The following is a 14,978-nucleotide window of genomic DNA, read 5'->3' on the forward strand; positions in this document are numbered from 1 at the left end:
TTACAAAAGGAGGGAAGTGTCATTATCCACATTTTACAGATGGGGAAACTGAGGCACAGCAGTGCAGTGACTTGCCCAGGGTCACCCTGCAGGTCAGTGGCAGAGCTGGTAACAGAACCCAGATTTCCCCAAGCACCAGTCCTGTGCTCTGTCCACTAGGCAACACTGCATCATGAGGATTAAAGGGAGACTAAGGATGGGTGTGTGCTTTAAGGTACAGGATGGGGACTCGGAAGACAGGATCCATTTCTCTGCCACAGAGCCCTGGGTGGCCTTGAGCAGTTAATTCAGGGTGAAATCCTAAAGTCAATGGCAAAACTCCCATTGGGCCAAGATTTCATCCTTAATCTCTCTGGGCCTGACTGTCCACTACCCTGAACCAAGTGCCGTCATTCACCCCAGCGTACAGTGGGTGTAAAATGCTGCCGCTCTGATTCCACTCTGCAGCGGTGTCAATGACCACACCTGACGCAGGGCAACAGAGCGTCAGGCCATCTGGGCCTCAGCTCCCTATCTGTAAAATGTGAGAATTATCCTTCCTTCCTCCATACCTCTGCCGTGTCTAGTTTAGGACTGGGAGATTTTAGGGGGCAGGAATGGTCTCTTCCTACGTGTCTATGCAGAACCCGGCAGGATGGGGCCCTGACCTTGGCTGGTGCCTCTTAATGCTACCCCCCAGTGCAACCAAGGGTACGTCTACACTACAGGATAAATTTGAATTAGCTTATACCGATTTTATAAAACAGATATTATAAAGTTGATTGCGTGCGTCCACACTAGGCACATTAATTCGGTGATGTGCGTCCGTGGTCCGAGGCTAGCGTCGATTTCTGGAGCGGTGCACTGTGGGTAGCTACTGTAAAATAATGAGGCCAATAACGTCGATTTGCATACATACTAACCCTAAATCGATATAGTAATATCGATTTTAGCGTTACTCCTCTCATTTTGTAGGAGTACAGAAATCGATTTAAAGAGCCCTTTAAATCAATATAAAGAGCAGTGTAGTGTGGATGGGTGCAGCGTTAAATCAATTTAACGCTGTTAAAATCGGTTTAACAGCGTAGTGTGGACCAGGCCCAAGAGTAATAGATTTGGAGAGGGGCAGCCCACTGGAACCACCTTGAGCTGCCACACAGGAGACTTGGGGGCAGTTCCCAACTCTTGCACTTCAGGGGAGGTTTTGCTCTGACCCTCGGTGTGGCAGGACTGCCTGGGCATTGCCCAACGGGGTCACCTCCTGGCCAGTTAAGGAGCAACTAAGTAAATCTAATGCTGTCTCCATCGCCTGGGCAGAGCAAGAACTGTGACCCACAGCCTGAAGGGTGGGATGGACTGGGGGGCAACAAAGGCAGGAAAAAGCAAAGGGTGAGTGCGTAGTGGACACCATGGAGGGGCGATCGTACCTTGGCATAGTCCATCAGGTCGCTGCGTCCGCGGAAGCGATTGTAGAACTCAGGCATCCTCCAGGGAGCGATGATCTGAGGGACGGGGCAGAGACAGACAGCAGGTTCAGCGAGGTTGCCTCTGCAGCATTTCAAATACAAGCCGTGAGAGGGAGGTGGCCAATTCCTCCGTGTCCCGCAGTGGCAGCACGTCCTTTCTGAGACCCTTGGTCACATGCGTGTGCCAGCCCGGCCATGCAGAGATCCTGACCCACAGAGCCCCCTGGCAAGTTCACACTCAGCAGCCCCAAGTCGGAAAGGGCCGCCCTGAGCCAGGGGACTCTCCCCTTCTCTCAGCCATGGAGTCAGACGGTGGGAGGAGACCTACATGGCAGAGAGTGGCACTCCCTTGGCCAAGGGGCCTGCCAGACGCTTGGAGTAGGAGGGCAGGAGCAGTTCTGAAGGGACCTTCGCCCACTCAGTCCCCTGATGCAGTAGCATAGAGTTCGGACCTGCACCAGCACCTGCCTGGGCCATGCAAGTGAGTGCAAAGCCCCTGGGCCTGATCACTCTCCAACCCCAGGCAAGGATTCAGCTGTTCTGGTTTTTCTCCAGAAGCAAAGCACCGTCGTGTAGCCAGGCCTGAGGTAGAGGCTGCGTCTAGCTGCGAGAGAGGAGCTCAGGCTCTATGGCCCATTCAGGCCTTCGTCCCACCACTAAGGCTGCCGGGCGTGATGGCGGACAGAGAGGATGGACTGAGCGACCGCCCCCCACACACCTCGTCTCCCATGCACCAAGCAGCCACCCAACAGAAACAATGGCCCAGCACAGCTGAGCAAAGCGAACTCTGACGCAGCGATGGAGCACTCAGAGACTCGACCTCCCATTGCCAATTGCCCAAGTCCTCCAGGAGAGCATCTGATGAGCCCGTCCGACCCAAGCTTCCTCCCTCATCTGTGCAGCATGACTTCATGTCTCATCGGGACCTTCATGACAGAGGGACTGATCTGCCCTCACTAACCTGCCACCGGCTGACAGGACCACTCCCACCTCGCCCTAGGAGAGCGGGATCAGGGGGCAGGCCAGGACATTGAGAGGTATTTGACTGCGAGCTGGGAAATGCCGAGATGAGGACGGTTTGGGGAATAGGAATAGTGTACATGGACCTGTCTCCACCCCACCCATCACAGGAGCTTCCGTGGGTCAGATAAAAAGGAATCAAGTCAATCTTTGGAGGTTTTACAAGCCCAGACCCGAAGCCTGTTCCCTTTTGATTCCTCCCCCCTAATAATACTCCCCTCACACACCCGCCTGTTCTCTCTCCACACCCTTCCGCAGATGAGTCACTATGAGCCTTTTCCTCACCAGTACCATCCAAGTCCCAAACAGCACTGAGAGAATCAATCGGAACAGCCTCGCCTGCAGCAAAAGACCCTGGGGACTAGTTTTGTAAGTTTCCCAGAGCAGGGAGTGCGGTAAAGCGATTCTTATTGCCTGAAGCGCACACCACATCCATCGGCAGAGATTTAATCTCCCCATACAAAGGTTGAGTAACCCGAGACCCTTCCAAGCTGCCACCGTAACCCTAACAAGCCGCAGAAAACGCTTGCAGGGAGGGGGACGGGCCCATTATCCCACCAGCCGCTCAAGGCGGCTGCCTTGTTACTGTTTGTTTCACAGCACTGCGGTGTTTGGGGTAAAAATAGGTCAATTAAAGATCATTACAGCCCCCTCAAATGCCAAAACGTCACCTCGAGCAGCTGGCGGCTTGTTAAAGAGAAACTGAGTCGCTTGCGTCTGTGTTAAAAAGTAAAACTCCGAACAGCAGATTATCCAGAGACCCTGTGCCTTTCCTTTCCCTCTGCAGGGCTAGTGAACGAGCCAACAGATCCTGGGACCCACCTGCATGGTGGGAAGCGTAGTAGGATGGAGGGGCCCGGTGACAATGCCAGATTCGGAGTTCTTTACGCATATGGCATTCAGTGATCCAAAGACCACTCAAGACAATGGGGTATTCCTCCAGGCTTTGGCTCAGGCCCTGAGCGAGGGGATTCATGAGCAGTTACTCAGTGGAGTCTCTGTGGGTATTCAGTAACATTTGACTTGGGTGTGAGGCTGGCAGCAAAGAGGCGTCACGAGGAGATCCCTAAAGGGCTGGCTGGCTGGGTCTGATCAGCACCCACGTACAGGTTTCAGAGTAGCAGCCATGTTAGTCTGTATCCACAAAAAGAACAGGAGTACTTATGGCACCTTAGAGACTAACACATTTATTTGGGCATAAACTTTCGTGGGCTGTAGTTCACAAAAGCTTATGCGCAAATAAATTTGTTAGCACCCAAGTACAGATGCTTTCTTGGGTCTGCAGAGTTGGGACGGAAAAAATGAGAGAGGAGTCCAAGCTGCTAAACTGAGATCTGGGTTCAAGTGGGCCAAATCCTGGGGTTCTTGCAGGAGGTCCATGCTACCAGAAGAGTGTCGTGATATCATGATGCGTCTAGTCCCAGCCAGAACTTGGATGAGCAGAGGCAGCCAGGAATGCTACAAAGACTTAAGCCAATTTATTTCAAGCTCAGAAGAGGCTGAAGACCAGAGGTCCGGTCCGAGGTTCTGGATGGGGGCAGGGCTTAGATTCTATCCAAACTGATTTGTCCATTTCTGGTCAGCTGACTAAGCATGAAGAAAGTAAAATGGGGCTTGCTCCATTATTAGATTTCTTGGGGTCCTTGAACCCCTCAAAGCTGAGGGCTAATTGGTGCTCCCCAACCCCAACGACTTAACGGTTTACAGGCTTTATGGGCCACCCAAGCAATTCTGAACAATACATTCACCAGAGCTGCGCCAAATTACACGTGTGTTTCAACAAAGATTTTAAATGGGGGTGGAGGGGTTACATTTTTCATTGAAAAACTAAATCCAAAACCTGAAATTTTAAGCAATTTTCAAAAAATTTAAAAAAAAAAGTTATTTCCCCCCCCTTTCCTGCCCCTCCCCCCCCTTTCCAAATGGGAAAATGAAAAAGAGGGGAAGAAGGGAAACATTTTTGGTTTTTTGTTGAAAACAGAAACGTTCAGAAGAAACAAACATTTTCATGCGGGGAGGGGGAGGTTTTCCTCCACTGAAAAGTGTCTGATGTAAAATGTTCCGATTAGCGCTAACTTTAACACCCCGCAGGTGGCTGGGCTGGCAGAGGGAACCTCATTGCAAAGCACTGCAGCTGGCCAACACAAAGTGAAACGGCGCCATCAAGCCAGCTGAGGGTAAGGGTGGGGAACGCTGTTCCGGCATCTGCAAGGTGGGAGTCACACCAGAATACACGAACAGACCCTCGTGCAGAGGGCGAACCCGACAGCCAGATGCTCAAGACCCTTCCCCACACCAGTCAGATGTCCCAAAGGGGGCCTGTGTCACAGCCATGCTGAGCGGGAACAGTCATCTGAATGCCTTACCTTGATCTGAGGCCACAGAGCGTAACAGGTGAGCTCAAATCGAACCTGGTCATTCCCCTGAAAGAGAACAGAGGAGAGTTTAGGAACAGCCCTGAGCCCCATCCCATGAGGTCAGACTTGATGGGAAAGGCTGTGATCTTGGTCCATGCCACCACCGGTGTATGAAGGAGACGACATCCCAGAGCCGGCCTACATGGAGCAAGCCTGTTGTCCCCACTCTGAGCTGAGGCTTGGTCTCTGGCCCCTCGCCGGGTGTTCCTGCCAGGGCCAGGGTCTGGGGCTACGCACGCCATCTCCAGGGGCTCAGACTTAGGTGGAGAGGTCTTTGGGAGAGCAGATGAAATGCGAGGCCATGAGTCTATCAAAACCAATGACGTCATGTGGATTTCCCAACCCACTGTGAGAGCAAGAAGGGATGAGCCAGCACCCAGGCAACCGTGTCCCCACCCAGTGCCAATGGCCTTCCCTGGAGAGGCCTTGGAGGCCAAAGCCCAGCAGGACCCAAAGGGTGGGGAAGGTTTGGGAGAGAGACTGTGGAAGTCTCAGCAGATCAGGTCCTCAGCTGGCCTAGCTCATACAGCTTACCCAGCTTCAACTAGCCGAGAGTCTGGCCCAGTTACTCAATCTTCTGCTCCACTCTTGGTAAATAAAACAAGGAGAAAAACTCTGCAGGTTTGGACTGAAGAAGAAAAGCTACAAAATGGTCAATATTTCAACCAGGCCTAGTAAATGTGCAGTTATTGGAAAGAAGGGGAAAAAACGGAATTAGAGAAAGAAGCGAGGGTTGGTCTGTCCAGCCCCCACCTCCCCATATTCCCTGGGACAGCAGCTAATGGGCAAGTAGCTCCTAAGTACACCACTGTAAGAGCCTGAGAGACCCAGACAGTATCTGTCTCTAATTAACCTCCTCTTGCTGCAAGCGCTAACCCATCTGTTTGGAAACGGCTGGAGAAGACGAATACTGGCTCCGTGCCATGTCACAGCCACATCGCTCCATGCATCTCTGCCTCAGCTCCTAGTCAAGCGCACCGCGGAGCTGGGAAAGTCAGATACAGCCTCGCAACGCACTGTTGAAGCCAAGTCGTTGGCAGAACACGTGTGTTTGCACAGGGATGTGCAAGTCCATTCCAAGCTTGAGATACCTGTATTAATCATCCCCTGCCCTAGCACCCAGAACTATAACAAGCAGTGTCTCAACAGGAGATGCCATCTTGTTCGAATTAACTAACCCAAGGGTCTGTCACAATCCTGTAATAAATCTGTGGCTGATCAGGACTCTGATTAGTGCTATGCTGCCATTCAAAACTTCACAACAAAACAGGGATGGAACCCAGAGCCTCCTCTACCAAAAGCATAAGGAGAATCTCCATTAGCTGCTAGCAATATAGGGCCTATGGCACACAGCTGAGCAGTTCTGGCTCTATCCACTAGAGGGCATTGAGGTACATCAACATCTTACTCATGGTGCTAGATAACTGATGCCATGCATGTTTTCCTTGCATTGCACCCAGAAACACACCATGCTTGGGCACAGGCAGATGAGGGCCCCTCATTTGAGAAATGTGCTCTTGGGCAGCAAATCATTACATGGGGAATGCAGCCAATCTGAACTGTCCTGAAGGGACCTCCAGTTCCTAGCCCACTCAGGGCTTTCAATCAGAAAGATCCTGGATATGGCACAAGGAGCTAGATTGAGACCACCACAGGCGGGAAAGGCATCTGAAACTGAGGACTTGTCTGTGTGGGGAGATTTACCAGCTGTACTACACTGGTATAATTCCTGCTGGGCACACTCGTTATATGGAATAAGAATGAGCTTTTTTTGGTTTAGCTTAGGTCACTTCCAAACAGTTACATTGGTAGAGCAGGGGTGGCCAACCTGGGGCTCCAGAGCCACCTGCGGCTCTTCAGAAGTTAATATGCGGCTCCTTGTATAGGCACCGACTCCAGGGCTGGAGCTACAGGCGCCAACTTTCCAATGTGCCGGGGGGTGCTCACTGCTCAACCCCTGGCTCTGTCACAGGCCCTGCCCCCACTCCACCCCTTCCTGCCCCCAGGAGCGCTGTCAGCTTTTTTGGCGCCCTAGGCGGCGGAAGGTCCCACCCTCGAAATACCACCCCCAAAATACCAACGACGACTGGGGAAGCCGAAGATCCAGCTGCTGCGGTTGCCGCCCCCAAAATGTTAGTGCCCTAGGCGACCGTCAGCCCTGTCTGCCCCCTTCCTTGAGCCTGCAGTGCCCTCACTCCTCCCACTCCCCCCCCCCAGAGCCTGCTGCACGCCACCAAACAGCTGATTGGGAGGTGCAGGGAGGGAGGGGGAGGCGCTGGGAGTGGGGGGAGTTGAGTAGGGGCTGCTGACATCTTACTGTGGCTCTTTGGTAATGTACATTGGTAAATTCTGGCTCAGGCTGGCCACCCCTGACGGTGGAGTATTAATATAGATAAGCCCTGAAACAGAGACTCCATCTTTATCCTGTGGTCTATGTATCTTGAATTCTTCTTGATGCATCTATGTCCCATAGTGAAGGCAGCACAGTCGATCGGCGCCAGCACCGGGGGCAGAACCGGGCGGTGGGCAGGATGGCAGAACAGCAGCAAGACCTTTTCACCAGCGTTGGCCAGGGCGGGAAGGAAGAAATAGCCTCCACTCCAGCAGTGCCCGCAGTGCCATGGCTGCATTCCACCAAAGGGCTAGATTTAAACGTTACTTTAAAGGGCCAAATTTTCCAAACTAGCTGAGCTCCCCTCCCCACAGGCACCCAACGGGCCAAACTCTTGCCAGCCTGGTCCTTGGGTGCCACGGGCCATTGCACGCAGCTGCAGTCACACACCCAGCCGAGTGCACCCACTCAGCTCTACACCAGAGCTGCTCTCGCTGAGGGCCCTGCCCCTAGGAACCGGGGTGATTCGGGAGAGTCCAGGCAGGAGAGATGGCTGATGAGCTGGTGGATCTGGACACCCCTCTGTTATCAGTTCCTGCCAACAAGCCCCCTGGAAAGGGCTTCCTAATGAGGACAGGTACCTTGGGGATGGAGGGTTTGAGCAGCTCTGGGAGCTATTAGCGCTTCTAGGGGAAGAAAGATGACAAAGGCCCAATTTCCAGCAACACTGCGGGCCAATGGGGCACCTCCTCTTCCCTAGATCCAGGCAGGCTGGTTACATTTGCTGCTGGGTCGAGGAACCCCCCCAGGACTATTACACACACAGGCACATATTCCAGGGCACTCATTTCCCTTACGGGCCCCAAATAAGTCCATCTGCTCCCAAGACAGGGTGCTGCAGATGGTGAGCATTTAAGATGCTGGAGCCCCTGCTGCTGCCTCAGCCAGGGATGGCATGCTCCCGGGTCGAGTTACCAGCACACGCTCCCTCCTACCCGGCTTAATGGATGGGGGTGGAGGGGAGAGTTAGAGACTTGGCAGCAGCTCAGGGTACAGCTTCCTTGCTGCTCGTGGATGCTGGAAGAGGGGGAGGAGGGTTGGTTTGTGCAATATCCAATAACGGAGGTGACATTTTAACTGGGAAGTGGGGAGCTCAGCTCAGTGCGGAGAGGAGGGATTTTTCCCCAGGTGCCACATCGCTCAAGAGCACCCTCTGGCGGATGGTTGGAAGAGGTGAGAGGCGGCTGAGTCTCCAAACAGGGGCTGCGCAAGAGGCGATACGGGAAACGCCCCAGCAGAAGCAATGGCTCATTCAGGCCTGTCTCCAACACTGACTAGTAGCAGATGTTTCAAAATGCCATAACACGGGGCACTGCACGAGGCAGGAAGTTTCTCCCCGGCTCTTGCTGGTGACCAGCTTATGAGAAGTAGTGATTTGAGAGCCCTTATAATGCTACCCAAGCCACTATAATTGCAGGGGATACTGCTAGCTCCTCTGAGTCTTCTTCAGCTTATTTGCCTCAACAATATCCTGCAGCAACAAGATACACGGGTTGATGGTTGCTACTGTGCCCAGGAGTCAGGTTAAGTATCCCCTGCTCACAGCTGGCCAGGGGGCAGCACTGCTGAAAAGGATCTGGGGTCCTCGTAGATCACACACTGAAATGAGGCAACAATGTCGTGCAGCTGTGAAAAAGACCAAGATCATTCTGGGGTGTATTAACAGGAGTGCCAAGCGTAAGGATGGGAGGTAATTGTCCCACTCTCCTCGGCCCTGGCAAGGCCTCCGCTGGAGTACGGGGTCCAATTCCAGGCCCCACACTGTAGGAAGGATGTGGACAATTGGAGCGATTCCAGGAGAGCGACAAAACCGATAAAAAGTTTTTAAAACTGCGTCTATGAAGAAATGTTTAAAACAAAACTGAGCATGCTTAGTCTTGAGAAATGAAGACAGGGAGGGAGAAGACGGTCACAGACATCAAATGTGTTAAGGGCTGTTATGAAGAAGACAGGGGATCAATCCTTCTCATCGGATGCTGCAGGTAGGACAAAAGTAACTGGCTTAATCTGCAGCAAGGGAGATTTAAGTTAGAAAGTTTTTCCGAATATCTAACCATTAAGGTAGGTTTTCTTGGTCCTGCCTCGGAGCAGGTCCCTTCCAGCCCTACACATCTATGATGCTTTTCAGAATCCTTTTGCTTTTCTGTGGACCCTGGAGGTCCGATACCCCGTCTGACTCTCCCGGACTACATCATCACCTGGAAAACTCCGACACACATCCAGTTTGGAAGCACAGAAGTTTTATAATGGTAACTATGGAGAAGCAGCCTCCAACCCACTCTGTCTCCAGGCCTCTTCTTGCTTTATGTTGCATGAACACTTTCCACAGAGGCTCTAACTTGGCCAACGACAAGTGGTGATAGCGTACGTGTGTTTAGAGGTGTGTGGATTTTAGCCAGGAGATTGGGGGAGGGGGGGGGGAGTTTACACCATTTGTACAATGTTTCCCCAGTTGTAATTCACCATCAGGGGTTTGTTAGGGCAATGGAGGACAAGCAACTCCTAGCTGAAAGGAAAATGGAAATTGACCAGCCCTACGAGAAAGCTCCAACTAATTTTCCATAGGAAATAAAGTGACATCCCTCATTTGATTTATATGGGCAGCTTCTCTCGCTGAGCTGCACCCGTTCTGCGGTCTCTGTCTGCCTCTAGCGGGGAATCTCTGCATGTAAATTCCCTCTCTGGGGGTCAGTGAGCTGGCTACACCTGCCTACTGCCTTGCTATGCAGATTTCTAGCTCCCTCTAGTGGTAAATGCTGGCCAAAAAAAACTTTCCCAATCTGGTATCAACATCTCTGCCCCCTCTCTACAGAGCAATCCAGCCAAGGGAAGCCAGCTCCATGGCTCTGAGATCACTCCAGCAATCTGTGTTTGCAGATGGATGAGAGGGAGGAGGTTTGGTTTTTTGTTTTTTTTTTAAATGCCTTCCACCTGGATCAGAACCCAGATTCCTCAAGGTTCTCCTACTGCACAGGAGTGAAAGATCAGCCACAGCCCAGACTGAAGCCAGGGGCTTTGCAACAAGGAGCTCAATGAGACAGCAACCCCATGCACAAGAAAACCTAGCACCTTTCATCAGGCAATCTCAGAGTGCAGTACAATGGATGGCAGTGTCATCAACCCCATTATACAGCTGGGGAAACTGAGGCACAGAGCAGGCAGTGACTTGCCCACAGCTACGCAGCAGACCACTGGCAGAGCCAAGAATAGGTCTCCTAAGTCCCAGTCCTGTGCTCTATCCACTAGGATACACTTTTGGTCAAAACAAACCTTTGGGTTCCCTACTAACCCCCTACTGGGCTCTCCAGGGCATGCATTAACCCTCCATTTCAGAGCCTCACCCCAGCACCACAGTTTCCCTGAACAGCAGGGGGAGGGGATGAGCAGTTCTTCCCTTCCCCCTCTCGCCCAGCACGCAGCACCAAAGTCAGGGATTGCTTTGCAAAGCTTACATTGCAGCGGTCTACGCAGCAGGCCAGGCCATTCACCGCACTGGCTTTCCTGCAGACTTCCCAAGGGGGCCTCCCACAGCCACAATGGACCCTGTGCTGTAGCTGGAACACGACCATTGTTTCTCCCACACACACACCACCTTTACATTAAAATTCCTTCTGATCCAGGATTTGTGCCATCAATTGGCTGGTGAGGCCCAGGGAGCCAGGATTCTCCCACCCCTTCCGTGCAAACACAAGTTTTAAGTTTTTAACTACAGCTGGGTAAAAATCAGAGTTGCCATCCCAGTGGAATGTCCATTATTTCCAGGGTTGTTTTAGACCCAAAGGAGGATGAAAAGTTGAAATATCAACAAAGGGGTGAAATTGCCATGAGGCACCTTGGGCAGCCACAGATTGAGCTGACTCAAAACATTTCAGTTCATTCAACAAGCCAAGACATTTCATCATTTTTTTTTTTAAAAAAGGAAAGTTCCCCAATCAGTGCTCATCCTACCAGAAGTTGCAGGAGAGCTTCCAGCCAAGAGCTCTAAAGCAGGGGCTTGCTCTGTGATAGCAGGCAAATCATATATCCGCGCCTCAGTTTCCCCATCTATAAAGTGGTGGGGGTGGGGGAACTCCTATCTACCAGCCTCACAAGGGGGCTGAGAGGGTTAATTCATTAAATTTTTAGATGGAAGGTGCCGAGTGTTTATCATGACTCCTATAAAGCGAGGAAGGAACCAGCAACAGACTGGGTCCTGCAGCAGAAAGTGGAGGGATACGCCAGGGCAGTTTGAGAATCAGAGCCGGTCCTTAGGGCAAGTTTCAGATTCAGGAATTATTTGGGGAAACCCACATTCCTAGCCACCCAAAGCCCAGACCCACTGCCAAGCAATGGCCTGCCCTTCCTTTACCTTCCCGGTAGCTCCATGGGAAACAAACTGGGCTCCCTCCTTCCGGGCAATTTCCACCTGCTTCCGTGCGATGCAAGGTCTAGCCAGTGAGGTGCCCAGGAGATACCTGTCCTCATACAGGGCATTGGCTTGGACCGCCGGCCAGATGAATTCCTCCACGAACTCCTTGCTGACATCTTCGATGTAAACCTGCACAATAAAGAGAGTCCCAAACAATGAGGGTGGCCCAGGGCTCCTGCTGGGATAGGGTGTTGCTAGGGGTGAAGATTCATTTATTCAACAGACGAATCATCCCCAAGAGGCTGGAACCCTGCTCCAACCATCTGCTTTTGAGGTCTTCCATAAACTGCACCCATAGATTTGACTAACTTCCCAGAGACAAATTTATCTCGGGAGAAGTGTCACTGATTTCAGTGGAGGATGAAACAGCCCAGTGTCACCAATGACTCATAAGCATCTCCCCTTTTCTAGGTGCTGGTGAAAAGTTCTGGATCAACAGCTCTAGAAACCGAAGCCCCTTTTCTAGCCCTAAAACAGATACATCATGGCAGTAGCATATACTCCCCTGGGCTACCTCCCTCCGCTGGGAGATGGACTGAGACCACCAGACAGTGGGAATGACTCTAAGCCCTGATCTGGACATGAACCAGCGGCACAGACAGAAAGGTTTTGTAGCTGATCAACCATCCCTTGAACCCACTAGCCCTGCAATGGCTGCTCCTCATTTTTAAGGCATGAAGAAAGGTCTGAGAGGGAAAATAAACCAGAAACGTTGGGGGTGGAGGGGAGAGAAGCAGCAGAAGAAAAACAGAAAAAAAGATAGAGGGAAAAAAGAGGGAAGTGAGAAACGGAGAAGATATCGAAATTTGGTGGTAGAGAGGCTTACAAAGGATTGAGGAAACCAGGGAGACACAGCGAGTTACGGATGTGGCTATGTGCCATGTTTCTTTGCATCTAGAATTTATTGGTGGTTTGGCCATTTATAGAGGGAAATCTCTGAAAACGTTTCTGACCTTGGACAAAGAGGAGGGAGGACACCCCGCCACCCCCATCCAGAGTCTGGAGACACCCTCCAAACTCTGAAAAGCTGGTAGATATGCAGCTTTCATTGGCCCAGTGGCAAAGCCCTGTACTTATGGAGCTGAAGTAGCCAGGACTCTGGTCCCAGCTCCCCAGGCATGTGAACATAGCACGCCTGTCCGTGAGCTGCAGGGATGGCATGACGACTGAACTGGGGACAGAGCTACGTCCGTGACAGGTAGCAGGGTTTGTGTTACCTTTCTGGCTCCCAGAGCTAGCGCCTTCTTTCTCGCCTCTTCGAAGTTCTCATTTTGCCCAATGTTGGCCTGGAAGTAAAAATGAGGAAGAGATTGAACAGCTCAGCCCTGGCCAGGATGGCAGCCCCCAGCCCGCCAACTTGGCCCCATCGGGCTCCTACTGATAAATCTCAAGTATTTCAAGGCATGAAGGAATCCACAGTCATTTGGCTTCTGGCCATAACAGGATGAGGGAGGAATCCCACCAGGGACAGAAGGGCTCCAGGCTGTAGCGATTTATCTGAGCCAAAGGTTAGAACACAGATCGACCCTGGGCTTTTCCTGGTCATTCTGTACTGGAGGGGAGACCAGATCCCCCCGGAGGTGCCACAAGATGCACCCTGGAGGCTACCCTATATGGGAGACTGCTAGGTCACCAGGTGCCCAGTGGAGAACAGCATGCACCTCTCAGACTGTCTGGACTGAGGAAAAGCCAACACGCTGTAATGGAGATTTCAGTCCCCTCTACTGGAGCAAACTCACCCGACCGGTCCCAGCAGGACCCTTTACGGCTGCACTATTGAATCTTGATCATCACCCAACGTCAACAATGCTCATTTCTACTGACACTGACCAACATCCCCAGCCCAGTTGGAGCGACATCACCTCTCTAGTGCGCCCTGCTCCTGCCCCTCAGCCACCAGGTATACCCAACAGCCACCACCAGCCCACGGGACCCCCTTGCCTGCTGACTTCGTGCCTGTTCCCCTGCTAATGCACAGCTCACAGCTGCTCTTTACCTCTCCAGCGCACTAGGGAGAATCTGTTTGCAGTCACTGTTGTGCCTGCTCCATAGATTCAGATCCCCTTTTAGCAAAGGCCTCCTTCCCGGCCATCTACAGGAGACAGAGCCCTTGGTGAAGTCCTGTCACCTGGGGGGCACTGGGAGTCTAGCCGTCCATCCCCAGCCAGGCAAAGTCTCTGCTCATTAAGGCTGGTATGGCAGGTCTCACTCCAGCACTGCAAGGCTGATGTCCAGGCTCCTCGGTGGTCCCATTTTATTAAATTGGGAAGAATGGTTCAAGAGGGGCTATGTCCCAAATGTGCCAGTGGAGCAGAACCTCCCGGGTCACTGACCCAGGAATGTACCAGCCAGCCAATATTTAAGCAGCTATGGCAGCAGGGTCACAGCTGCTGCCTCGGATCCTGCATGCAGAGATTAACGCAATAGGAGGATCACTGTGTGTTTACCCTTATTATCTGGAGCTAGGATCCCACTGCTACTGTCACCCTGCCTCCGCCCCACTAGCCCTCTCACACCCCAGGAGGGGCTATCACTGGGTGGGAATCAGCGTTTTTCTGTCGGGGAAATTCCAAGATACTGAAATGTTTTCTGTTCCAAAATGGAATGAATTTTTTAAAAAGAAAATGGAAATTTCCCTGCAAAAACAAAATTTTGAAGACTATTCTTTGCAGGTGGATGGAAGCTGTCCGGTCCCATTTCGACCGTTTAAAAGATGTTTGATTCAAAAGAGAATTTCAGTTTGAAAATCTGTTTCGAAATGAAACGTCAGAACATTCCATCCCCCTATTGGCCAAACTGCTCCGCTTCCTTTTTTCCTAAGCAAAATTTCATCAACATCGTCTAAGGTTTCCATTTTGATGAAAATGGGGTTTTCCACTGAAACAACACTTCAGACCAGCTCTGGCTGGTTCCCCCTCACCATGATCGCCTTGACCCCCTGAAACCTGACAGGCCCCAGGCAGGGAAGCAGGGCCTTCCAAATCACACTCACCCCCGGGACACTTTTGACAGAGAAAAGAGCAGGTTTTTTAAAATAAGATCACGATTCTGTCACTCCAGGAGCCCAAGGCCCCGCAAGTGCGTCATTTCCCTGCTGCTGCGGTAAGACCCAGAATCATCAGGGCCGACGCTCACAGCAGCCCTGGAGCTGGCAAAAAAATGCCTGTTTTCTGACAGCTCCCACTGTTTAGCCGAACATGGAAAACCCCAGCCCAGGGGAGCCAGCCACTGCTTTTCCAGAGCCTGTCGCACAGAACCCCGCCTGAAAGAGACGGGCTAGGGAGTGTCAGGAAAAG

General features: G+C 52.0%; 1 protein-coding gene across 3 annotated transcripts in view; it reads right to left on the reverse strand.

The window, feature by feature from the left end:
• ASS1 (argininosuccinate synthase 1) overlaps nt 1-14,978 on the reverse strand; it is a 75,418-nt gene that overhangs the window by 50,687 nt on the left and 9,753 nt on the right. For all 3 annotated transcript variants that reach the window (XM_050926159.1, XM_050926158.1, XM_050926157.1), the window contains 4 exons: nt 12,900-12,968; nt 11,623-11,811; nt 4,832-4,888; nt 1,407-1,481 (listed from right to left, as the gene is read on the reverse strand). In XM_050926159.1, coding sequence (XP_050782116.1) covers nt 1,407-1,481; nt 4,832-4,888; nt 11,623-11,811; nt 12,900-12,968 — 390 coding nt within the window. The remainder of the gene's footprint in view (nt 1-1,406; nt 1,482-4,831; nt 4,889-11,622; nt 11,812-12,899; nt 12,969-14,978) is intronic.

Source organism: Gopherus flavomarginatus, chromosome 17 (assembly GCF_025201925.1).
Source record: "Gopherus flavomarginatus isolate rGopFla2 chromosome 17, rGopFla2.mat.asm, whole genome shotgun sequence".
In the NCBI taxonomy this organism is placed as follows: domain Eukaryota; kingdom Metazoa; phylum Chordata; order Testudines; family Testudinidae; genus Gopherus; species Gopherus flavomarginatus.